The sequence below is a fragment of the Peromyscus maniculatus genome, chromosome 1 (assembly GCF_049852395.1).
Source record: "Peromyscus maniculatus bairdii isolate BWxNUB_F1_BW_parent chromosome 1, HU_Pman_BW_mat_3.1, whole genome shotgun sequence".
NCBI lineage: Eukaryota > Metazoa > Chordata > Mammalia > Rodentia > Cricetidae > Peromyscus > Peromyscus maniculatus.
In genome coordinates, this window is record NC_134852.1 from 170,779,573 (window position 1) to 170,806,964 (window position 27,392).

Consider the following 27,392-nt stretch of genomic DNA (forward strand, 5'->3'; position numbering starts at 1 on the left):
CCTTCCCTCTCTCTGCTGTGGGAGTCCTCATGTCCCTGATATATAAATTTTGTAGTGATTTTGATTATCTCAATTTAATTTTCATGAAGCTCTCAGAGACAAATAGCCTCCAGATGTTATATTTTAGATATTGAAAATATTGGATCTTCGTACCTTCCTGGGGGGACAGAAATGGCTGGTATGGGATGCAAACGAGTGAAATTTTCCAATGAGGTCACAGAGACTCCAAAGGGTGTCTTCCATGCTAATGACTGAACAAATACCTTCATCTCTCACTTTATCAGATCAGAGAGCTCTGGTCTAAATAACGAGTGATTTTGCTGTGGTTTTTTATTTTATTTTATTTTTATTGTTGTTTGTGTTTTGTTTTTGTTTTTGTTTTTTTCTACCTTCAGTTTCACCTGACTGAAGTAATGTCTTACCAGCTGGACTGAAATCGAGGCAGAGTTAACAAGAGGTGGCTTATGCTGCCGGGTAAATACCACCAGAGCAGTGCTTTGTGAGAGCAATTGAGTGACCAGGAAAGTTAATCCCCAGTGTCTTTCCACTTTGTCTTCCCAAGAGGTTTTCTCCACCTACCCGGCACAGAGCAGGAGGCAATCTGAGATCAAATTGACATCAGCCCTCATTCTGAGCTTGGCACATCTTCAGAGAGCCACTGTTCTTCTGCCAAAAGGAAGTGGAAATTGAGATAAATGTTTCAATCCTCGGATGGAAAAAAAGCCCATTTTTACACCATGTCCCTTTTGAGAAACCACATTCCTCAGAAGCAAAGTTTATTGTTCCCCTTTGTGATAGTCTGCTGTGCTTTTTTTTTCCCCTTCTTAAGACATGGTATTTAAGAGCGGTAATTGAGTTCAGATTTTAAAATCTGCTGTTTCCACTGTGCATGTCATTAAAATAAAATATTAGCTTTCATACATTTTCTTTGGAGGCGTTCCTAGTGTGCTCTGTCCTGTGTTGTACAGCGGGTCAAAATCTACAGAATAATGGTGGTGTGAACAGCAAGCCTGGAATCTGCAGAGGATCTTTATATTAGAATGTTCAAAACGTGTCTCAGAGATACTGACACTACTTGTGATTAATTCTGTCCTACTCTGGGCATCTGTAGTTTATTTCCACAAACTTTTTGCTTAATAGTTGTCTTGACTTTCCATGAAGAGCCCAGTTAAAACAGTTTGCAGAGTTGAAAGTGGCTTTCAAAAAGCCAGGAGGTGTGTGGTTTGGGGAGAGTCGTTTTCAGAAAAGTATTTGGGTGTGTGACACTGCACATCTTTTTAGAAGGTGCGTTCCATAGCAAAGTTACTCTATCCTTTACCTTTGGGGTGTTTTAGTAGAGCATGTGGTAATGAATGTCATTCTCTCACCCCATATGCATTAAAAAGGGTTTCACTGTATTTTGTTTTAATGTAGCACATCGAAAATTCACTCTTCTATCAGATTAGTGTTGGAATGAGTTTCACAGTAGGTCTTGGAGTTGGGTACAAAGATTTAAGTGCATTTGAATTTTAAATTTGCAAACCTAACATTGTTATTTCCCCCAAAGTGCTCTGTTCTTGGTTGGCTCCTTTAAGTGGCTAGGTTACTATGGGATACTGTTCGCAATCTCAGAGAATCCTAGTTGGACTCCTTTTCCTCAGCTGCGATCTAATTGATATTCTGATATTTCCTCTAGATCAAGAGGGATGGTGTTTGGACCGGCCAATTTAGGGGAAGATGCAATTAGAAACTTCATTGCAAAACATCGTTGCAACTCCTGCTGCGGGAGGCTCAGGCTGCCCGGTAAGCCAGGGAGACTCCGCTTCTTCGGAGAAACTCTCAGAGAATAACAGTTATTATAACTCGGGATCGAGCAAAAATCTTAACCACATTTTTATCTCATTCGCAGCCATTCACAAACGACTTTCTGACTGAAAAAATTTCAAGTCTTAGGAGGGATTTAAAGGACAGGGATTTGCTTGAGGTTCTGCCAAAATGTGATAAAACAAACCCTGGGCCCGGTGCTTGTCATAGTCACCCCACGAGAAAAGTTCCACCTACTTAAAGGGAGCAAAACGGGATGGAAGGCCATTCCTCCCTTCCAATGTCCTGTTTGCTCGCAGACAGCATGCCTGTAGCATTTTTATTCTGTTCCAGTTTGCTCATTGGGCACCAGAGAGGGTGTGGCCCAGAGGAAAAGAAAGGCTGTCAGTCAAAGCACTTCTTTATCCAGTAACAACTGCCCCTCTATTCACTCATTTGTTTGTTTGTTTTACAGCAGTGGGCTTAGAATCCGGGGACCCTGTCAAGCCAGGCCAGCACTCTACCACTGAGCTGCACTCCCAGCCCCTACATCCGTCACTTTAAATTTTCACTGCAGTGTGTGTGTGTGTGTGTGTGTGTGTGTGTGTGTGTGTGTGTGTGTGTGTGTGTGTATGTGTGTGTGTGTGTACACCATTGTGCTTGCACAAAAGTCAGAAGACAACTTGTGGATATGTGGTACCTTTCTTCCAATGTATGAATTCTGAGGATCAAGTTCTGGTCACCAGGCTTGTGGGGAGCCACCTTTTACTAGCTTAGACATCACACTAGTCCCAAGTCCTGCCACTATAAGCCCTAGTACTGCATCTTTAAGCAACATTTGAAAAACAGAGCTATTAACTGGGCAATGGTGGTGTAGGCCTTTCATCCCAGCACCCAGGAGGCAGAAGTGGGTAGGTCTCTGTGAGTTTGAGGCCAGCCTGGTCTACAAAGCGAGTTCCAGGACATCCAGGGCTACACAGAGGGACCCTATCTCGAAAAATAAAAAGACAAAACAGAGGAAAACAAAACAAAACAAAAACAAATAAACAAACAAACAAAAATCAAAACCACCCCAGAACCATCTGGCTTAGGAATATGGCTTATTTTCTCTGAGTCTAGTACATGAGGCACAAAACCAGTATCCTTGGCATGAAGCAAATGGCTGAAGACCTCTCTCTGCCTTCCAGTCTGGAATCTTGACAATCTTGACTCTGCTTGGGGTCTATTTGGCCTTTTCAGAAAGGGAGCTTACTGTCTTCCTTAACCTGCTTAGCTCTTATTTCCTGGGTCGTAGCAAGGGTGTCCTTACACTGGAATTTCACTGGAAGATTAGCAGCTCTTCCTGCTCATCAAAGGGTACAGTCCTGAGTGAGGTACTGTGGCTACACCTATAACCTAAGATGTTACAGAGGCAGGAGGATCACCTTAGTCCAGGAGCTCATGGTCAGCTTGGGCAATATAGTTTGGCCCCATATCTTTAACAAAAAGTCATACCCTGAGCTGGAAATCAGCAAAAGGGCATCTTCCACTGTAACCTGGGGTGGACCTATAAAACAACTATAACAAAAATGGGCAATTTCTGATTCTGTTGGAATCGAGGGAGGCTTTGTAAGCCAGACATAGCCAAAGAAAGGGATTAGGATTAGATGTCCAGTTTTTTCCTCCATCAGTGGCGATAGAGTGTGTCAACCTGCAGGGGCAGATGATGGTGTAGAAGGGCAAGGTCAAAGCAGCAAAGAGGGAGGCTGTGTTGTCAGAACTGCCCATGATGTGAACTCGTAATAGATGGACAAAGAGAGTGATACACAATGCTGTGTTCTCTGGGCTGGTTATCAGGAACCCAGCGAGGGATTGGAGCTGGGCTGCGGCACATCAGGTGAAGGAAGCGGGAACTGGTGAATAACTGAATCATCCCACACTCGCAGGCTGGAATCCACTCAGGAATCATCATCCTTAGGCACTGAACTCTGCCCAGTCTGACTCACTATAGCCTGGACAGGGCAGCTTCCTTTCTTGAAGACCCAGGACTATATCTGATCAGCCAGGGGCCAAGGAGACTCAAGCCATTACTCACAGCTTCCAGTCTTTGGAAAGCCCAGCTAGTTGTTGAGTATGATTAAGGGTTCATGTGCACATGTAGGCATGCCATGGTAGGTTGTAGGCTGGAAGCCAGTTGTTTATTTTTTTTCCCTCTACCATGCGGGTCCTGGGGATTGAACTCTGGTCACGAGGCTTGGCAGCAAGTGCCTTTTCCTGCTGAGTCCTTCTCACCACCCAGTTTTTGTTTTTCTTTTAGCTAAAGGCAAGTTTGTTCCTTTTAACAGTCTCTCATCCTGACTTACTCAAGAATTTTTATCGTCTTTATTTTTAAATAATATTTCAATTTACAAACTGCAAGAATTTCTAGAGTGCTCATTCAGATTCTCTCCCCTACTTTCTGTGTGTCTAAAACCCTAGTTTTAAAAAATTAATATTGAAGTGTAAATAAAGAAATACTACCATTTCGTATCATTGGTAATTGAATAAAAAAATCTTTGCTTTGGGGAACAGAATGAGAAATACTGTTTAGTTTTTACGTTTCATTTATTTTTAAGGCAGGGGCAAAATAAGATAGTGCATAAGAACCTGGAATCTAGACCCAGGCAGGCAGGGCTCATGTACCCCAGTTCTGCTTTCTACTGGCTGTAAGGCTTTGGCCTTCAACAACTTCATCTGCAAGCAAGAGATAATTGTACCTGTCTCACCAAGTTGCTATAAAGATTTATACTTGGTATACGTATATGTTCAATAAATGTTGGTTATATTATTGCGTGTGTGTGCGTGCGTGCGTGTGTGTGTGTGTGTGTGTGTGTATGTGTGTGTGTGTGTCAGTTTTTTGTCTGGAAAAATTACCATTTAACATTAAAAAAGTAAAGTAAGAAATATGAGTTTTCCCTCTTGGTAACAGAGATTGAGCCCAGGGCTTCACACATACTGTCTTCACTGTCTACCTCTGAGTCACAATCTTGGTTCCCTAAAGCCATCACACACACCTCCCAGTCCTTGAGCTAACTAATCAATGGAGTGAAGAGGAAGACTACACTCTCATAACTGCCCATGACGTGAGTTCACAGAGGATGGGCAAAGAAATCGATGTACAGCGCTATGTCTTCTGGCTGGTCATCAGGAACACAGGGAGGGGTTCGGTCTGGGCTGAGGCACATCACAACTCTGAGTGAGGGAGGCAGGAGCTGATGAATTTCTGAACCATCCCACAACTGCAGGCTAGAATCCACTCATGAATCACAGCACAAAGAGATAGATGTATGCAACATTTAATGCCCCCTTCCCTATCGTTTCTTCTCAAAGACTACTCTGTTTACTGTCTTCCTTAAATTTCCTTTTGAAATGGAAGAGGAAGGGCTTAGGAAACGTCTGATGTGATTTTTGGTTGATGAAGCTTTTATAGGTGGCCTCAGAGCTGTGGGCAGCTTTCTTGTGGAAAGCTGAGCCTTGGAATGTAAAGTCACCATTTTGATCCATCCCTCTGATGCTTCCTAAGGTTTCCATGTCTTGCTGGACCTCATTTAACTTTGGCCGGACGAGTCTCACCCCAATAGGTGGTGGCCAGTGCTTTACACGGTGACAGCATACATAGTTATAATTTCATGTAGTCGTTGGGATGGGAGAGGGTCTGAGTTTAGATATGGTTGAGTGTTTGGAATCAGTATGCCAGAGACTCTCTGAACACTTTGACTAAGCCTGAACTTCAGTCCATCTGAGAGATTCAATGTATTCTAAGCCATCTACTAAGACTCTCTTGTTTTCTTTGTAGATTTAAAAAGAAATGATTATTCCCTTGCAAGGGAACATTGCAACTCAGGACTTGAGAAAAACACTGAACCAGCTGAGAGGCTTCCAGCAAGAGACAGAAATAGAAATTCCCTAGAAGATCACACACGCCTATAAAAAGGATCATGAGGAAGATGATGATTGCTTAGCTCCTTTTGCCTTGAACTCTTTGATGATGTACACTGATTGATATGATTCTGACTACATCAGAATCTCTGTCAGGATGACTTAACAATGTGGAACTCCCTGGAAGTGTCCTCTGAGCCTCATCTCCCACTGTCCAGAGGACACAGTGTCTAATGGAGGGGTCCTCCCGTATATTGACCTCTGAGCAGAATGTTTGGCGTACATCTCATCTCCTGGTTCTGCATGAAGACACTAGATGAGTCCGCCGGGAATACTCTCCTTTATACCTCATTGCTTCAGTTGGCCATTTGGAACTGTTGGAGTAGACTGCTGTGCACTGAAGAACTGGGGGATGAATTAATTTATTTTCTCACTATGTATACAGACTCTATCCCCACTGCTATTCATCATTTCATTCAAGGGTCATGCACATACATTAAGAATATATGTGATTTCTTCTTCCCTCTACAGCGACACAGGTTTTGAATAGCAACCACAGGGAAAACACTGGGATAAGTGTCTGTTGGCCCAGGTTGGAGCATAAATAGTCATAAAAAAGTCCAGGTTCTAGTGAACTCTAGATGCTTTGGATTATTTTTTCTTTTCTTTTCCTTTTTTGAGATAGAGTTTCACTGTGTAGCTCTGGCTGTCCTGGAACTCAATTTGTTTTGTAGACCAATCTGGCTTCAAACTCACAGAGATCCGCCTGCCCCTGCCTCTCAAGTACTGGGATTAAAGGCATGCACCACCATCACCTGGCTCTTGAAACCTTAGATTATTGTCATCAAATCACATGATGCTTGGTCTGTTCTAGTTCCTCTGAAGGAAAAGTACAAATCTAAACCAATCTTCCTTACATCCCTTTATTTTTTTAAAATGCAAAAATGGGGATATGTAATCCTGCAAACTATTATGAAAGGTTTCAGTTTATTAAGCTCAGGACACTAAGGTTAGAGACCATCTCTGTTCATTCTCTCCCTCTTGGCACTGAATCATATCACAGCTACACTCTCCTTGGCCAGTCCTGTGGGGGGAAGAAGACACATCTCGGGCTGAAATGCTTTGCACATATTCTCCTCCTTCCATTACAGCATTCTGATGGCTTGAACACTTCATTGGTTTGTGGAACTTGAAGAAGTGTCTCTGGAAACGACCCTGTGTTGGGGGCAGCTCCCTGTTGCATGCTGTTTTGGGTTGCCCTGCTTCAGAACAAGCATGACTTTTTATAGTAGCAGCAGCAAATATTGGGACCAAGAGATGGCTCCCCTCTACCCCTGAGCCTCTCTCTTAGCAGTGGGAGCACTGGTCAGCAGCAAACCTCTTAGGCCCAAACATTTTCAGCTTCTTTTTGTCTTTAGTTTTTACATTCATTGACTTAATTCTAAATCTACTTTAGAACTCTAAACTCCTGCTTCCTTTTGCTGCACTTCAAGAGAAGTATTGCATGGTGGGGTGGAAAGCAATTGTATTTGATTCATGTAACTTTGAGGGTTTATCTGTGGTCCGTTTTTTTTTGGTTGGTAGGAGGTGGGAAATTTGGACAATTTCTTATCTCTCTCTTTCCTCCCTCCCTCTTCCCCCACCTGTCTCTGTATACCATAGATTGTCTTCAAACCCCCAATCCTCCTGTCTCAGTCCCTTAAGTATGTGCTTGGGGGAAACAGTGACTGGCAGTGAGGATAAAAGATTAATAATGTTGTTGGGAGGTGGTGCTTAGCAGTATTGTCTCATTTCTAAATCAGTAAGGGATCTGTTGGTCTCACTTCAGTGCTGTGCTCAACTCTACAAAGGGCAGAGTTTACCTATGCAAGGGCCAAACCAAACGCACCAATTTATTGACCTATAAACTGGAGTGAAACTTGAAAGCAAATACAAAAACTTGATTGCAAACTTTTGTGGTGTGCTTTTTTTTTTTTTAAACACTAAGAAAAACAACTATAGAATATTATCTGAAAAAAAAGAACTGCTGGGTAAAGGACCCTGGGATTGCTTGCATGTGATGTGACAGTGTTGACTGAGTGACATGATCATAGAGGGAGGCGATGCTCATTCCCTCAGTTGATGGTCCTCAGCAGTCATTTGGGAAGCACCCTCTCTCAGCAGCGTTGTTGGTAAGATTGTGGGGGTGAAGATCCGAATAACTGCTCTCCAACGGCTGGCTTTCTCTCTCTCTCTCTCTCTCTCTCTCTCTCTCTCTCTCTCTCTCTCTCTCTCTCTCTCTCTCTCTCCTCTCCCTCTCCCTCTCCTCTTCTTTTTCCTCCTCCTCCTCCTCCTCCTCCTCCTCCTCCTCCTCCTCCTCCTCCTCCTCCTCCTCCTCCTCTTTCTCTCTTTTTGTTCCACATTTGGATCTCTACTAAGTCCTGCGATATTTGGCTTCTAGGCAGATGTCAGATTCAGAGATGGGTCCTGTACCTTCCCTGCTAGAACAGTGAACTCTGGTTGGGGTAGAGAATTGAGTAAATAAGAAGGCATGGATGTTCTAGCGCCTCCGAGTGAAGATGAACTGCATAATCCTTTCCTAAGGGCAGAGCCTTGGTCATGGGTTGGATCTGGATGTGAGGGTCTGCAAAGAGGCCAGGAAGCTCCTATGCAGGGAATCTAGTGTATGGAGTCTCCTGTTCATGGGCTTTCCATCTCTGGATTCTGAGTGGTGCCCATCCCTTGCTGTCTTAAAGCTTCTTGCATCTCAGAGGAGTAAGATTTAATGTAATTTGGGGCACTCCTTCCTCTGGCTTTGTAAAACAAATGCTGGGTGGTCAAGAGTTCCCAAGAACTATCCAGTTAGTGCTTGAAGAACATTTTGTTGTTGTTGACTGTTGTTTTAATGAGAGCCAATATTCTGGTTTTGGAAGTGATGACACATGCCCTTCTCAGGTCCTCTTATGCTTCTTGCCAAATCAAGCAAAAGGCATGGCTCACAGCATGAGGCCAACAATATTTTCTTTAAAAGAAATAATACAATCTTCAAGTGATAGTGAATTTCATTCACCAGGTAATAAATTATATCTACATTTTTAACCTAGAAGGAAATGACTACCAACTCTTTAAGACCCAATATGATTCTTTTGATGTCTCTCTGTTTTAATTTCCTAGGAAATAGCTTTTAACAACCTACACCTTCTGTATTGAATTCTTAACCAGTTCTTACCCTTATCACCATTGGTGATAAGGCCTGAGTGCAGTCCTTTACTGGTAACTATTAAAATGAGATGATAACTTCCCAGAAACTGCCTAGAAATAATCATCACTTTATTACCCTTTGAAAAGAAGATTGATGGAAAAGTCATTTGAAAGATGGTTCATTATCATGTCCTAGTAAGATTTCTTTACTCACATCTCACCAAAGCACGAGAAAGGGAGGATTATTCTCTGAGGTCGGAATTTGAAGGCTGTGTGTTTGCCTCTTTGAAGTCTTGGTATTTAATTTTCTGTAGTCATTTCTTGGGCAATTTTCTAAGAAACTAGTTGAAGCTAATTTATCATAAGTTAAAGTCAAATGACAGAAAAGATTTTTCCCCCCTTAACAGCATTTTATTCCACAGAGGTTAGCTTCTGAAGGAAATTGAGACTTAAATAGCATTTCAAATCTTCAGCCACATGGGTGTGGACAGAAAATAGCAAAGAGTCAGGAAGACACACTGGCTTTGCAGTTAATACAATTGTTATTATTTTTTTGCCTTTTCCTTGTAGACCACTATGTGCAGATAAAATATATTTTTTGAAAGACTCTCCTAAAAGAATTAAGTATGTTGCTTAATTTTTTTAAAGAAATGTCATCCTCATGGGATCATACTCCTTGGTCTCTATCATTTTAGACTTTTAATGTAAGTTTATATAATTTGTTTAACCTTTCTGTTAACCCCTAACTCTGAAATGGAGATGAACATACTTAACTTCTAAATGAAGGTGAATGATAATGAGATAGCATTTAGAAGGTCCTTGGAGAATCTCACTTGAAAGGCTTCTTGTGAGCCTGGAATTCAGTTCAATAAATAGTGAGAGATTTTCATTTTGGAATGATGTGATTTGTTATTGAGTATTTACAGATGAGGCTTGGTGGACCTGTTTTTTTCCACAAGCACAAAAGGATTCTTGCTCTTTCTCCCTTTCTAGAGGGAAAAGGCTCATGGTTCACTTTTTGGTTTCAAAATTAAAAGTTTCAAATCTGGAAATCCACCAGTTCCCAGCAGCTCTCCTTTGCTGGAAGGCTCTAGACTTACCTGTCTTGTTTATCCTGCTATCCTCTGGCTGGAGAAAGCATTCTGGACAAGAAATCAAGCCCAATGTGGCACCACCCTAGGTGTTATTTTCAGAGGCAAGAAAAGATAGAAGATACAGAGTTTGATGTTTGCAAAGCAATGTGGTTTTTTTTCTTCAAGTTTTTATTAGCCTTGATTTAAATTTTGCCAGTACAGACCTGATTGGTAATAAGAAAATTTTGGTCTTTCATTCACCCACATCTTCTTTTAGCAACTAACATCCTTTGAGCTTTCATCTCCTCCAAGGGAACATTTACTGTAGACCCTTAGAAATTCTATCTATTGAATTAGTTACAAAGCTCTTGCAATTATTATGGCAGAAACTGTTCTGCTAATGACTGTCTAAATGTGAATGTAACAGTTCCCTTTTGTTGGAAGGATTTGGGGGGGACTCTTCATTGGCATCATGGGTTTGTACTTTAGCTTCTAATGAATCTTTTGCTCTGTATCTTATTGGTAACCAAGCAACCGGTCACAGAGCCTTGGGATGCTTTGGTAACAAGAAGAAACCTTCAGTGTGTTGCCATGTTTTAGAATTTCCAGATCACCCTTGGAATTGTGTAGACAAAAAGTGGGGGATGCAGAGGTCGTGGGCAGAGGGGTACTGGCCAAGCCTGTGTCTGTCCTGGATGAGGTTACAGTGTCATGGTTGGTGGCAGGGCTGGTGAATGATTTCTCTGAAGAAGAGGTGGAAGATTATAGGCCTGTTGCAGATGGAAACAACATGAGATAAAATGCTGTCTGTTTCTAGAGGACTTCTGGGAATATCTTAGGGACAGAGTGGGAAGAGAGGTGTAGTGAGAGCCATTATTTAGTCCTTAGTTTTGTGTCATTGTTCAGTGTCTGTCCTGTTCTAGAAATGATTTTTATACATGTTCCTATATTGCCCTAACACCAAGATTAAATTTAATAGATGAAATCTGATCCAACATCAGACTTTTTCCAGATAATTAAGGAATTTTCAGCATAGAAGCTCATCATTGGTCAGCAAATCACCACAGTGACAGCATCATTACTATGGATAATGCATCAAACACTCCTTATCTCACAGGCACTATGTGTAATATGCATTGTATCTATGCAATGATATGCTTCATTTAGTCCATTATGTGTATTGTATAGGTCTGAAACCACTATAAATAAGTTAGGGCATTGATTGCTGTCATCCATTCAAGGAGAGCTGAGATTTGAACCTGCAGCAGATCACTGACACAGTAACTTACATGGTCCTAGCCAGCACAGTGTTAGTGTTACCCTGGGAAGATCTGAAATATAGATTTGAAAGTTGGGACCTAATTTAGGCCTTTAGATAATAAAATCTAAACTGGACTTGTAGAATGTTTCCTGGCATCATCTATACTTTTTATACATTGCTGGATTCAGCTCTGCACATTCAGGACATCTGTGATCATTGTAAGTGCATAAGCCAGCCAATTCCTCATGGCATGCCATGAGATAGGTGCAGGAGGATGGGTGTATTCCTTTGGGTGGTCCTGGCATTGAGTCCTCTGGGAAAATTTCTACCTTCACAAGGATCTCTGCCTTTTCCTTTTTTTCTCAACAACTTGGGAGCCTCTAGTGCCCTGCTAGTTTATCAGTATAGAGTGAAATCACAGAATATATGTAACCTGCAAAGTTTTTATTGGCCTGGCCCTCACTCCATGTCCACATAGGTCTCAGAAGCGGATTTATAATCAGAAGATGGCTTGCAGAACCAGTACAAAGAAAGGCAGATACACCAACTATCGACTGTTGTCAAGATAATTTTATTTCTCCCATTTCCCACCCAGAGGAATGGGTCTGCTGGTGGGAATGAAGAAGCTGAATTCTGAAATCTCTCAGCCTTATTTCAGAGAGGGCAGTTAGATTCCAGACCGCACTTCCATGAACCACAGGAAAGCTGGGCTAGCTTGAAGGATACTGGTTTCCCATCATTTCTCCTTTTCACTACCCCTCCCCTCCCGTTACCCCCTTTCTCTCCCTACTTCTTTCTTTGATGGATTCCCCTCTTTCTGTTACAGCCAGTAGGCCACAAATGTAGACAGAGAGATGTCACCAGTTTTACAACTGAAATACAAATTTCCCCAGACATGGAGAATTAGAAAATGTGAGACTTTCAAAAAGTGAGAGTTCAAAGGATAGATAAGAAAGATTTCAAAAGAGATTGTGTGCCAGGAGGTGGTGGCTCATGCCTTTAATCCCAGCACTTGGGAGGCAGAGGCAGGCAGATCTCTGTGAGTTCAAGGCCAGCCTGGTCTGCAGAGTGAGTTCCAGGACAGCCAGGGCTACACAGAGAAATCCTGTTTTGAAAAACAAAAATAATACAAACAATGAATCAATCAATCAATCAAACAAACAAACAAACAAACCAACAAACAAACCAAAAAGAGATTGTGTTTCATATATTGGAAGAGGGACTAGAACCCAGGTCCTGTAAATCACCAGTCAGCCTAGTAACAACCACATTTGAATTTTAAAGCAAATATTGGTATTCTACTACAGTGTCACATATTACTGTAATTAATGAGGCAATTCCACATAATTTATCTGGTAATCAAGAGAGGTTTATTTCTGGGAAAACTTACAGCCAATAGGGGTTGGTTACAGGATCTGGGAGAGATGAGGTACCATCCAGTGGAGAACTCTGACGGTGTCCTATCCAGCTTCCAGTACCACAAGGTATTCAGAAGGGGCCAAACATGTATGCACCTCAAGTGTTAAGGGGCTCCCTATCAACCACGCCCCTGGGGCATGTCAGCCCCAGGGGCAGGTCATAGGTAGGCGGGGCAGTTACCTGTTGTCACTCTAGGGGCAGTGTTTCAAGGTCAAAGCTGGAACAGCTACCCACTGCATCTCCCCTCTTTTGTCTAAATAAGAAAATTCTGACCTAATACAAAGCTATTTACAATATGGATGATTACCAAATATTGTCCTGGAGGACTAAGGGATTATGACTTATACAAGATGAAACTACACCAACAAGAACAACACCAAACAAGATACACATACTAAAATCCAGAGGAGTCTGGAATATAGGTAAATGGCATGTTACAGAGATCATTCCAAAAGATGTCCTACATTGAAGAACCTGAATCTAATATTTAATATGTTCCAGCAAAGATACAAGAAGATTGTAATTATAACTGTTAGTCTCCAATCCCATCAAAGACCTGAGAAGGAATATACACAATAAACATATACCTGAGAAACGGGAGAAGGACACAAGCAACTTTTGGGAGTCTTGCGAGAGTAGACAGAGACAACTGGCAGCCTGGACAGTCACCTAGAATTTCTTAGTATCATTGGTGTATTCAAATTGGCTACAGGCCTAGAGTATCTGTCAGACCATTTTCTGAAGCAGGTTTTTTGAAAGACTATCCTACTCTGTCTTGGCAGAGTTCAATTATCACTTTTCCTTGTGTCCTGCTTGTACCAAAGGGATAGTATTCATATTGTCAACAGTTGAGGCAGGGGCAGTTCTTTGCCCAATAGGCCATTTTTTTTTTTTTTTGTTCTAAGAAGAAGACAAGCTTCCAAATGGAAATATCTCAGAAGCACAACATTCTCTTGGGATCAGATCAGTGCTGTCAGGAGCAATCATGTCTCACATCAACGGAATTCTAAATTATCAAAACATTTTAATGCCATATTCTCTAGGTCTATGAAGTGTTTGAAGACTATCTATCCATTTGACATATCTTTCTGTAAGTCTGAAGAACCTAACTAACATAACTATAGGAATGATAATTGTGATTATAACTCAGTCTTCTCCACTAAAATAACTTAAAAACTAAGTTATTAACAAGATAACAGATAACATGTAACAAGATAAATAGTCTGTAAGCAGATGTACCATATAAGGACAATGACCTCAAGATTGTGACAATACACAAAATAGCTTAAACAGAGGTACGAGTGTATATATAGTACAATATGCAATATGACAATAATCCTAAATATATATCAATTATACAAAATATCCTAAACAGAGGTAGAACATACATACATTATGACAAATATAATTTTACATTTGTATCAATATACAAAACATTTCAAACAGGAGTAGAAATATATGTACATTACAACAAGTATAGTTCTGTATTTGTGTCAATATACAATTTATCTTAAATAGGAATACAAAAATAGTTTGCATTTGTATCAATATACAGGAATCCATATCAGTACAAATTATCTAAGGCTGATATTTTACTAAATTAGTTTATTAATAAATACAATAATCTGCCTTAATATTCTATACCTATCCATTCCCCCTTTTCTTTTCTAAAAAAGAATATTTCCATGTTGATGTGACTAGATTTTCAGCTTGGGGTCTTAGTTAAAGAGTGTCACTGAGGTGTGTCAGGTGGTATTCTCGTCTGTTTTCTCAGAGAGAATAAGTCACTAAGTATGTGACTTCAGAATGTCAATTTCAAAAATGGTACTCTGTTATATTATTTGTGGGTATACATGTATTTACATAAGTGGAAAATAGCTGTTTGAGTGGCCATGGAAGGCTTTAAATGAAATGATGTAAAATATTTTTATTACATTTATTTATATTGACTCTTTTGTCATTTTAGACCGAGGAAGAGCCATGTGAAGATTTAGAGAAACAAGGCAATTGGTGTGCTGTAAACTCTTCCTTGTAACCTAAGGCAGAGCAGACAAAACTAGTAAGGGAGTTAAGGGAGTCCCCGCAAATCTCTTATGATCTGACACAACAGGCATGAGGGAAACCAATAATTACAATGTGACTTAGTTTTGTTTTTCACCAAAATTATCTTTAACTCAGGAATTCATGGGGTTGAAGCTCTCTCTTGTTTTAAACTTTCATTTTAGTAGTTAATGACACAGGTCCCGGACCACCAGGACTGGGAGGGTTAGTGTGAGGTAAAACAACAATAAGCAGATGTTGAAATGTGAAAGCAACTGAGTGATGGAAGATTCAAGTCAAAAGATTCTGTCAGGTGTGGATGTCAAGGACTGGTTCAAATATTTAACTTGAACATTTTGATGGTAGTGTGAAAATTTATGTTCCACCTTCCTTACACCCCCTGGGCTATGACCATGAATGTGTGGGGTCTCAGTACCACTTAGGCGTTTTGATGTTAGGGTTCTACTGTGTTTAGCAGAAGGATTCCAAGGCAGCTCTGAGATTCCTTATCCCAAGAGGACAGCTATAGCCTGGCCCAGTGAGAGGCACACACACACACACACACACACACACACACACACACACACACACACACGCAAACGCTCACGCGCGTATATTACCATTAACTGAAAATCAGTCCGAGGACCAGAGCTACCCGCAAAGGAGTTTAGGAATGCAGTCTAGCACTGATATCCAAGACAAAAAGGAAAAAGGGAGTTAGATGAATGATGGCAGCTTTGTCAAATGAGAGGTTATCTGTTGTGGTCCAGTTCCTAGTGCGATAGTTGTGAATGTTTGTATCTGTTGAGGTTTTCTTTCTGTAGAAGTGTTAAATAGAATATTTTCTTCATTTAGGACACGGAACACTTTTCTCTCTGCTAATCAAAAGACTCCTTTTGAGTAAGCATCTTTAAAATTGTGTCACTTTAATTGTCTTTTGGTTTCCATAATTCCTTTATAATGACAAATCTATTGGGCAGACACACAAATACCTATTTGGAATTGAAGTTGGCTTTATTGAACCACTGTTGGCTCGGTGACAGCTATAAAATATGTCTATTGTCCCTCTTCCTGCCATGCTTGACCCCCCACCCCTCCCCATTTTGCTCTAAGCGTGAAAGCAGACATTCTTGCCCTCCTTTCTAAATTGCATGCAGCCAGCTAGCAGGCAAATAAGCAGTGAGGTAAGAGCAGACATTTACATAAGGAGCCTATTAATATACTATACAAATGAGGGTCCTGGGGAGAATGTTAATTCATTTCCTCTGCTGAATGACCATGATCAGTGTAAATTTTCACATGGTGGGAGCTCACATAGAAGGTGGTGGAAAGTTTGGCTATAGGTAAGAGACAAGTACTGACAACATTTTCTGAAGAGACTTAGTTGTCACATATGTTTTCCACAAAGTAGAAGGTCTAATAGCATGGATTCATAAACTTGAAATAATACAAAGTCACCTGGTATTATTTCTTGAAGAGAAGTGTGGGTAGGAAGTGGGAATATTTTATTAAAGTGTTTTCACTTGTCAGTTTTAGAAACTGAAGCATATTTAGGTATTATTGTGAAAATCAGTCCATTTAGACCAGTGAAACATCCATCAGAGCTCAGGAAGACAGTGTGTGTGGTATTTTTTGAAACTCTCCCAGAAGATGCTTGATTCCTCAATTGGTCTAATCATTGAGTTATTAATTTAACTAAGACTGATTCTAGGCACTATGCTAAGATTATTAGGCAGGAGAGTATATACCTTGAGAAGACAGACACCCAGAACAACCTCCTTGAACCAAGAGGTACAACTGAGACCTTCGCTAGTGTTTTAGGGTCAAGTGAAGGAAAGGCTTTGTGAAGAATGACGAATGAGAGGGAACAGTTTGCCTGGCAGAAGAAAGAGCATCTAGATCAGCTGTTTGAGGAATGGTAAATAGTTTGCAGCTACTTCTTAAGGGCACATGCTGGGCAGTGTAGGTCCAGAGAGCAAGAGGTGAAGCTAGAATGGACAAATGTTAAAATCTCTGTATACTCATGGGATGTTTACTTTTTTTTTTTTTTTCCATTTTGTTATTTTGAGACTGGGCCATATAGTCTCTTGAGTGCTGGGAGTCTAGGCATGCTCTGTGGTGCTCACACAGGAGGTGTTAAGTTGTAACATTCAAGTTAGGGATGTTAGCAAGTGTTCGAAACTAAGAATTGTTGGTCAATTAATTAATTCAGTAACACTTATCAGCCATCCACTAATTATAAACCACCTGGCCTTGGAAGTGTAATGGTGAATCAGATGCCCACAGGGGCCACCGCTTGGGAGTTAGTATAACAAATAGAGATAGCTGTATGAGTTTTTGGGGAAGCTCTTTAATGAATTAATACCATCAATTGCTTCTGGGTGTCTTTTCATGCCACCATCAGCATCACCATTTTTTATGTGTCTGGTGGAAGTTTTCTAAATCACATGTCAAGTGTGGGTTTAGAAAAGGGTATTGCTTTCTTGTTCTATAGCATGAATCTATGAAAACACTGTCCAAGCAAAGAAAGATTCCTACTTTACGCTTTCAATTATATGGCTCCCTTTCTGATGACAGGTTTGACTGCACACAAATACCAAATTGCTCTATTGTGTGTACTAGGCTTATGCACTACCAGTCAATTGCTTCAGCGCAGGGTGCTAAGTACAGAGAGAGACAGGGGCACAGCACATGCAGACACACTCCTGTGGACACCTAGTGTATAAGGTCAGGGGTAGGGCCGAGACATTTTTCTAGAGAATCCCCTGGGAGCCTGGGAATCAGATGCTCAGCAAGGAGTGCTTTGGTTTGATGGAGGTGGTGCATGTTCAAGGTCACTGCCCTGGCTGCTCCGAGGAGTGGGTATTGGAAGCTGACAGTGGACGCCTAGAGCTCATGCTGCTTTGGGTTAGATTCCTATCATTCCTGCTTCTTCATAAGTTCCACGAAATAGCGAACATCGTGTGCCTAGTATATACAATTGCTGAGGCTTGGATTTGTCCTCTAATTTCATGAACTGGAATCCTAATTCCAAAATCCATTTTTTTTTTCCAATCTGGAAATGAAGCTTGTTGGAGGCTTTAAGGACTGATGAGATCTAGATAAAGTCATGAGGGTAGGGTCCTATCTTGTATTAGTTACTCTATAAGAAGAGAAAGAGAGACCCAAGGTAGCATCCTTACTGTCTGCATGTAATGCCTGCTGCAAGAAGGTCCCCATCAGATGCTGAGAAGATGCCCGCACAATGCTCTCTTGGACATTCTCGTCTTTGCCACTGTGAACCAAGTAAACTTTTATTCTTTATAAATGATCCACTGTGGGGTATTTTATTATAGCAACAGAATATAGACTGAACAACTGCCAAACATCCCTTCTTGCACAGTCTGCTTTTCAAGGTTGTTGGTACCTCTCTCGTGGCCTCCATGCTGTGGTCTGAGAATCTGAGGGTCGCACGCTTGATATTTGGTTTCCTTTGGCCTAAATGGACAACAGGTATAATCAAAGTGATTTTCATTGGGTTACAAGGTTCTGAAACTAGGTCTGAGGAGAAATTTGTTGAGAAAAAAAAAGCATAAAAAGACTGTAGGTGTGACTGAGCTTAAAAGATGGAACATGGTTTTGCCTCTGTGAAATTTTAGAGGAAGCAAAGAAAATTGAAGGTTAAGGGTTCTAGCATGGAAGTGACATTTCCATTGACCAAATACGATTCCTCATAATGTCAGGGACCCAGTGTTCTCCTCTCATTGTGGTCTGTAGCATAGACTTTTTCTAGGAGTGGGAGTCATCTCCTCTTCCAGTGTTGTCTGAGGTACAGCCTAAGTGTCCTTACTTACTTCTTTTAAGTCTTAAGTCTTCCTTACTCTTTTTCCTTTTGTGTCGGGGATCAAACCCAGACCCTTACCTCTCTAAGTGCTCCTTACTAAGGCAAGACAAAATTTGCCTCTAGTGTAGAAGAGAGACACTGTTCTCAAATTCAACATCACCTCTTCTGACCCTGAATAGTTCAGAGTGTCCTACCTGACTTGATACTGTCTTCCAGTAGTTTCTCTGTTCCTGCCAATATTAACTGACAGTGTAAAACACCTGAGGGCCATCCTTCTGCTGTTTGGGTCTCCAATTTTTAGCCCTTGCCCCCCCCTCCCATCCAAAGCAATTTCTAAGTCAGAAGTAAAATTTCAAATTGTATCTCTCTGATGATGTACTCGAGTCTCTGGGAAAGTATTTTAATTAGGTTTTGGAAAATTAGCTGAAAACTCTTGTCTTGTTCTCTAGGTAAGAAAACTTCTCCTGCCCAGGGAGGGCTCCTCTCACAGCCACTCACCTCACTGGCAGGGATGCTGTGGTGCTCTCTGGGAGGAGGAAGGGCTCACAGGTCAGTGAGTACCAGCAGGCCCTGGCTCCTGGCTGCTGACACAGAGAGCTCCCGTGCCTTCTCATCTTATTTTTGGCCTCACTGAGGTACAGTAACCTCCTGCTGGTCAGCTGCCTTCAAGATACTCAGCCCAGCCTCCTGGTCTGAGCCCTCCAGCCTCAGCTAGGATTTGAACTCGTGGTCCCGAGAGCAGGATGGATTAGCGCTCAAGGGCTCCCAGGCTGACTCCATCAAAGCTTTCCACGGCACATCTCCATTATGTGAACAGCTCTGTTAACCAAACCTATTATCTTCCCCCCTTGGTTTTCAACTTGAGAAAGGGAAAGCAACTTCTTTAATGGCCCACAGATTGATGATTAACATTTTACATGTCCCTGCTGCTAAGTAAAAGAACTGCTTTGTGGACAGTGAAATGCCTAGGAGAAGGAAGCGGGAGTCAACGCGGTTTATTAACTTGCGCTGCTTCATTAATCACAATCTTTTTTTATGGTAGTGCTTAAAGGCCCATCCATTGTACTTCTCAGGAATGGGGCAGATCAAAACCAAGTGCTTTTAGGGCACCTTTGACATCTGGCATAGCAGCCGGCTCTCTGCGATATTGCTCTCCAGCAGGATGGGGAACTGCATTCACTGTGACCACGCTGGCCCCTCTGATTTAAGCTACTACAGAGGGCAATGAATTACCTTAAAGGAGCCCCAGTGCAGAACTCCAAGTTTTATGCCGGACCCCTGCCAGCTTCCCCACTTTATGAGTATGAACAATCAGACAATTGAACTGATTTGACTTTGCCACTCCTGGAGTTTCATTGCTGTGAACCTGGGGATGTAATGATGGCAATGCCATGCTAAGTGCCGCTCTGACTAGCGGCATTGCCTGCTGCCCGTTCAAGTAGGGCACCCATTCTTGTTAGCTGAAAACTGCTCTGATTTGCAGCAAGGGGGAAAATAGATCCCATGCAATCAGATTAACTCAACTCTGAATGTTATTTTCGTTTAACATGGTGGAACCAGGCAGTGTCCCAATTTTTTTTTAAATGGTAAACTCATTAAAAGGCAGGGTTCTTTTCAACGAGTCTTTATAAAACGGAGGTAGAAAGCACCTGCGAAGTCTTGCTACAGATTGCAAGTATCCACAGACACTGATAAGCATAATGTCCATATTCACCTCCCTCGAGACAGGCTCAGAATGTGGAGTCCAAGGAATCAACAGGGTGAATGTTTATTGAATCTACTGAATAATCCACGAAGATACAACAACTCCCTTTGAAAGAGAAAAGCCACATTGACCTTTGAGACAGAAAATTCAATAAAGGTAGTAAAATGTTATTTCCAAGTGTTTCTAGAAAAAAAAATTGAACTTTATTACTCAAGAATCCTATAGGTCCCAAATTTCTTCCATGAAGATGAAAAACAACGCAGCCTGAGCGACTGTGAGAGAATCGCTCTCTTCTAGGTATTTGTCAGGATGCTGAAAACCGAGTCGATCACAGAGAAGGAAGCAATCACCACACTCACAGCGCTTGCTGTGTTTGCAGCCTCTACTGAGTGCACACAGTAATCCATTTAAATCTCTTTTACGCAAATCAGTAACACTCACAGTTGAGTTAATCTGACAGCTTTGCAATTGAGCCTTCTTGTGAGGGGGGAAGCTGAGGCACAGAAAAGTCCACTCATTTCTATGCTCAAATCACATTCAAGGGTCTGCTAGGGTCGGACACCAGCGTTTACATTTAGTGATTATGCTGTGTTACCTCTGGTGCGTCTTTAACATGATCACAGAAACTCATATCGATGATCCCAAATGATTATTTTACTCCCTTACAAAATACAGTGCTAAAAAGAGAGAGAGAATGTTTCACCTGATATCAATCAGAAGTCCAGATAAAAGAAAGGATAGGATGGAGAAAAAGATCTTTAAAACAAAATGCTTGGCTCATTGCTTGAAGGAAAAAAAAATAAAATCACTTTGATTTTGTTATTGATGACTGACTAGATAAATAAAGATACACACTCTTATATATATAAAAAACAGTTCTAACTATAAGTACGGATGAAGTACTTAAAAGACTATGTAGCTACAGTCAGATTGTACTTCTGCTCAAGAGTTGCACATGCTGGGTAAAGACATAAGATGAATGTCTGACACATTATGGCAGAACCAGCAGAACAAAGGCTAGCCATGCTATATAAAATAGATATAGGAAAATGCAGACATCAGTCAATGAAATAACTATGTGTGGTAATAAATCTAATACATTTAAATACCCCTCCCCATTAAAAACTACCAATACAGGATAAGGATTTTAAAACAATCCCATCAAAAAAATGAAGAAATAAGCCCCATATAGTCATTGGATGTTCCCAGGTACAAAATCACATGTCATTTATTTATTTATTTATTTATTTATTTATTTATTTATTTATTTATTTATTTATTCATTCATTCATTCATTCATTCATTTATTTATATTTTGTGTTTATGAATGATTTGCCAGCATACATGTGTGAATGTGCATCATGTAGGTGCTCAGTGCACATGAGGTCAGAAGAGACTATTGAATCCCCTGAAACTGTAGTTATGGGTAGTTGTGAACTGCCTTGTGGGTTGTAGGAACTGAACTCAGGTCCTCTGCAATAGCAGCAAGGCTGTTTAACTGCTGAGCCACCTCTGTAGCCCCTGAACATCTCTTCTGAAAATGACATAGATGACTGAAATGGAAACAGGCAGTGAAGGCTTTATCTTTTTCTGTGGATGCTGGATATGGGACATAAGCTCTGTGCTGTGTATGTATAGCAGTGACCCAAACCTGGTGAAGAATACAGCAGTAGTGTGGTGGTCCATCTTGATAAGCCAACATGACTGCAGTCAGAATACCTAGGATATACACCTCTGGGTAAGTCTGTGAGTGTAATTCCTGAATGATTTACCTGGGAAGGGAAGAATCGTCCCTGTGCTGGCTCACTGTGGCTGGGCTTCCAAGCAGAATAAAAAGGAAGAAGTGGAACACCAGTGTTTAACTGTCTCTTAGTGCAAATGCAATGTGACCAGCTGCCTCATCCTCTGACTGTCACAGCTTCTCAGCCATGAGGCACTGCACCGTCAGACTGTGAGCCAACATGAACCCTTCCTTCCTTAAGTTGCCTTTTGCAAGTGTTTTGTCACAGTAATGAGAAATACACAATGTAACTGGGTATGGGGAGACAATAACCTTATTATACAGAGCTAGCTAATAGTTCCCCCCAGAGTCCCTAACTTTCGCCAGGCGTGATGGTGTGTGCCTTTAAGCCCAGCACTTGGGAGACAGAAGCAGATAGATCCCTTGTGAGTTGGAGGTCAGCCTGGTTTACATAGTGAGTTCTAGGCCAGACAGAGCTACATCATGAGACCCAGACTCAAAATTTCCCTCACTTTTGACACCAAATTTGGCAAATTTCAAGGGATTCCTGAATCACTCCGAGGAATGACAATCTATTGGGGTACTTGCAGAAATCACTAAGACTATGGTACTCATGGCTTCCGTTTCCTACAAGGAAACAACCAAAGGAAGAAATGCATGAGATACAACCCAGGAGGAGGTCAAGTGTGAAGATGCTGGAATAGTTGTCCTTCTCTATGACCATGCTATGTGACAATACATGTGGCCCACAACCAACTGGAGAAACTCACTGTGCTGTGTCTAGACTTTCTGCCAAGGATTAATTATAAACTTACCCAATAACTGTCTTTAGTAGCCAGCCTCACCAGCAGGTTATGTTAACACTTTGGTCTGTGGTCCTTGTTGAGGTCAGAACTGATGCAGTGTGGTCCAAAGTCTCAACATAAATTACGTTGTTAAACTGGCCAGTGACCCAAATTCCGAAACAGACATTTCTATCAGCTGGTACATTTTAAGGGTCTAGAGAATCACCTACTATTAGGCAAGGGCAGAATCCAGACCTATTTTGGGAGAAGGTCAGTCTTTTACTGAATAAGTACACGCCAATAGAGAATAATAAAGCAAAGAAAGAGAACAGAGAGGAAAGTGGTGGTGGTCTCTCTTGTATACAGAATATATATACAAGAGAGGCTGGGTGAGAGGGGTACCTGGGCAAGAACATTTCAGACAGAGAAAGCTACAACATCAAAGGCAGTGAGGCACAAGGAAAGCAAGGAGCTGATTTCAGCTAAGGAGGAGTGAACAGAATGTGAGCAGAGGGGAGATAGTGAGTAGCAGGCTGAAGGTCAAAAGAGATTGGGAGAAAGATGGATCGTACTGGGCCTTGGATATCAGAGATTAAGTCTGAGGGAGACTGCTGGAAGAGCTTGAGCAGAGAAAAGCAAAGCTACTTATCCCCATTAGCTTTAACTGTCCACTTGACCCAGCCTAGAGTAATCTGAGAGGGAAGCCTGGATTGAGGAATTGTCTGGATCAAACTGGCTTGTGGGCATATCGTCTTGGTTGTTAGCTAATTAATGCACACAGGCCCAGAATACTGTGTGCAGCACCACCCTTAGGCAGATTGGTCCTGGCTTGTATAAGGAAGCTAGCTGAACATGAATCTGCCTGTGACTGAGCCAGCAAGCAGCTGCTCCCCATGCTTTCCTGCCCTTGCGTTCCTGTCCAGACTTCCCTCAGTGACAGACTGCAAACCAGAAGTGTAAGCCAAATAAATCCTTTCATTCCCCTAAGTTGCTTTTGGTGAGAGCGATTTGTCATAGCAATAGAAAGGAAACCAGAATGTTGTTATAACAAAATGTTTGATATGAGGCCATTGCAAAGCATGGAGACTGTTTGGGCTCATGTTTCTAGAGACTGGGATGCAACTAAGCATGGTGCCAGCTTGGTAGGTTAAGTCCAGGCTCCTCTTCTATTATATAAAACCACTCATGCTATCACAGGTTCCCATCTCCATCATCGATTCAAATACTAATTCATTTTAAATTTAAGTCTCCATTTCTCTCTTCAGTCTGAGAGTTCCCTAGAAGAAATGTCTAGTCACTTTGGTTTTCTGGTTTTGGTGGTAGCAGACTCTTCATGCAGCTGAATAATTTCTTAGTTTTGGAATTTATTGAGAATTTATTTGTGACAGAACACACAATTTTAATGAATGTACCATGTGTTTGGGAATAATGTGCACTTTAAAGTTTATTGGGTACAGAGTTTATTTATCTTATGAGATCAAACTTGTTAACCATATTGTTACAATCCTCTCTGGATTATCTTGGAAAAAACTTATTTGATCTTTTAGTATCTAAGCACTTGGTTCCATGTGGTTTTTCAGTTTTTATCTAGAGCTCTAATATATTTTAGAAGTAAAGAGTGAGGTGCATAGAGGAACCTTCAAGTAGTGAATACTCTAAGTGGTTTTGTAATTTTTTGAAATATTATGAACAGTTCACCTCTAGTTCTCTTGAATTCTTTTATTGTCTGGTTATTGATTCTATACCCATAAAATAGTTTTTGTTAGTGTTTATTTAGGATTAAAAATTAGTTTTACCATTATTATTATTATTATCATTACCATTATTATTGTGTGTATGTGCTTTGGTGCATGTGTGTGCGTGTGTGCTTGCCAGTGTGTGTGCATGCGCACACACCCCACAGTGCACATTTGGAGATTAGGGGACAATGTGCAGAACTTCATCCTTTCATCCTACCATGTGAGTCCCAGAGATTGAACTCAGGCTGTTATGTTGGCAGCCTGATTATTAGCTGTAGTTGTCTACTTGACACACCTGGGAAGAGGGATTCTCCGCTGAAGAACCACTTTCCTCTGATTGTCCTGTGGGTGTTTTCTTGCTTGTTATCTGATGTGAGAGGGCCCAGTCCACTGTGGGAAATGCCTTTCCTATGCAGGTGGGCTTGGCATATGTGAGGAAGGTATCCTGGAAGCAAGCTGGTGAGCAGCATTCTTCTGTGGTCTCTGATTTAATCCCTACCTTGGCTTCTCTTGATGGACAGTCATTCTGTAAGCCAAACCTGTAAGTCCTTTACTCTGTGACTTGTGGTGCTTTTTACAGCAACAGGAACCAAACTAACACACATGCAGAGCCATCTTGCTGGGTCCCTTCGCTAGGTAGTTTTCCATTATTTTGTTTTCCACTTTTCTCTTTCAACCATCTTTAAAATTCTACTTTGAACATTGCATAATAAGGCATCTAAAGATAAACAAATTCATGAGTTTATCATTAAAAGAAGACAGTATATCTCTTATAAACTATAAACACTACTAACTTCTTTTTGTGCCATTTCATTATATATTTTGAGTACATTATGGTTCTATTGTCTATCCTGTTCTTTCCCTTTGAGAATTCAGTGTATTCCTTCATCTTCTTGAATGTGTGTTTGTGTGTGTGTTTATAATTTTGTTTATATAGGTCAGCTATTTTTTGTTACTTTATAGCATTTATTACACTGTAGTTCAAGTTTTCTTTTTTTTGTATCACTTCTTAATAATATAGAACTTTAAAAAGATGTGGATGTTTTACACACTTATTCATTTAGCTACCTAATGAAAATGTCTTTTTAAGCCAGGCAGTGGTGGTGCACACCTTTAATTCCAGCACTTGGGAGGCAGAGGCAGGCAGATCTCTGGGAGTTCGAGGCCAGCTTGGTCTACAGAGCCAAGGCTACCCAGAGAAACCCTGTCTCAAAAAACAAAAAACAAGTCTTTTAATTTGAATAGATTTTGAAAATCAGTTTTTTTGTGTTTTCTAGAAATAGTTATTATACAATCATAAAGATGATTTTTATCTCTACTCTCTTTTATTTAATTTTTTTATTATTATCGCACATGTATGATTTGTGTTGGGGGTTGGATATCTCCCTATGTCATAGGTTCAGGGGATTCAACTCAGGTAGTCAGGCTTCCTCACTTTGCTCATGGGGCCATCTCATTGCCCTGTATTTATTTAATTCTCTTCATCAACTATACTCCATGGTTTCCTTCTCTCCAGGTATCAATAAGAAATTTTATTAAGAATGTCTTTTTTTATAGTTATTAATAAATATGTAAGTACGTCTATATTTTTATATAGAATTTGTTAGCATACACAGATTTACCAGGGAATGACTGCCACAAGAATACTGCAGTGCATCATAGAAATTCTTTAAGTAACTCGATAAACAGTCTCAATCTTGAATTTCTGGTTCTATTCAAAATATGAAGGGCTTCCTTTTATCGCTCTGTTATATTTGGCTTCACTTTAAGAAGGGAAGTTGCATGTCACAGCTGAAGTTTGGAAGTCCTGCCTGCAAATATTGATTTTCTGTGGCACCAGTTTTCTCATTATAGGCTGTTGAGATGCTCAAATGAAGAATACAGTCACATGTAACATAGCTGTGAGGAATTCTGCAACAGTTCTCTACTGTTATTGCATGAGGTATTCAGCTAACATCAATTAGTTAAATTTGATAGATAACTTACTTAATCACCTTCATCAAATATTTTTCTTTTAATCAGTGCTATGTAAAAAGAGATATGGGATCATGTGCCCAGAGGCACACTGGAAATGTATTATGTACTTAGAAATGGATAACATACAGTTTTCTTTTAAAGGCAAACTCTGGAGTTTTTTTTTTTTCCTTGCTGATCCTAACAACACATCTGTGGAATACAGCTTCCCATTGGTCATTCTGGTCCAACACAAAGCTGAACAGATGCTCGCTCAAGTCTCAGCCACCTGGCAGACCATTGTTGACTTGGCAGGAACCTCCAGACTGGGGAATTTGAGGAAGACATATCATCCCAGCTGACGGCAGGATTATGACTCAGTGAATCAGTGTGAGACACAAGGTTTACTACAGGCATCATTGGGAATGGCATGGGAAGCTTGGGGATTCACATCCATCAGGCACAAGCATCGGGAGCCAGCAGGTGAATTATGGACCAATGCTGTTATGCCAGCTGGTAAGATGTTGCAATTCAACTCCAGTGCAGGTAGGACTACCCTCATTAACAAAAAGCAATTGGGAGACCTGGTGGATACTTTGCCACGGCCTTGGCTGATACCGAATTATCACTGTACAGGGCACACAGAGATTTAGAGAAAATATCTTCTGATTTTTCTACATTGAGTTCCATGAGTCTCTTTCTAAGCAAAAAACTAGAGAGCCCTGGAAAACCTTCCCTTGCTTCATAGTCAAGAGGCATGTTCAGATGCTCTTGTATCTTGTTGGTCCTTATGCAAAACTTACACAGTTTCATCAGAAATTAATATTGAATGACAAAATAACTTAATAAAATAATTAAAATAATTTTATTTTAAACAGCAATAAAATTCTCATATAAGTAATTTTTTTTTCAGGATTTTCTTCTCTTATGAGACTCAGATTACATATACAATTCCCTGCCTGTAGACAGCCAAACCTCTTCTAGGCATCTGTGA

General features: G+C 40.9%; 1 protein-coding gene across 3 annotated transcripts in view; it reads left to right on the forward strand.

The window, feature by feature from the left end:
* The window catches only part of Trpm6 (transient receptor potential cation channel subfamily M member 6), a 160,815-nt gene extending 153,186 nt beyond the window's left edge, over positions 1–7,629 (forward strand). For all 3 annotated transcript variants that reach the window (XM_076560997.1, XM_042261624.2, XM_076561004.1), the window contains exons 38-39: positions 1,676–1,782; positions 5,597–7,629. In XM_076560997.1, coding sequence (XP_076417112.1) covers positions 1,676–1,782; positions 5,597–5,730 — 241 coding nt within the window. In that variant the 3' untranslated portion in view covers positions 5,731–7,629. The remainder of the gene's footprint in view (positions 1–1,675; positions 1,783–5,596) is intronic.
* The last annotated feature ends 19,763 nt before the right edge of the window (positions 7,630–27,392 follow it).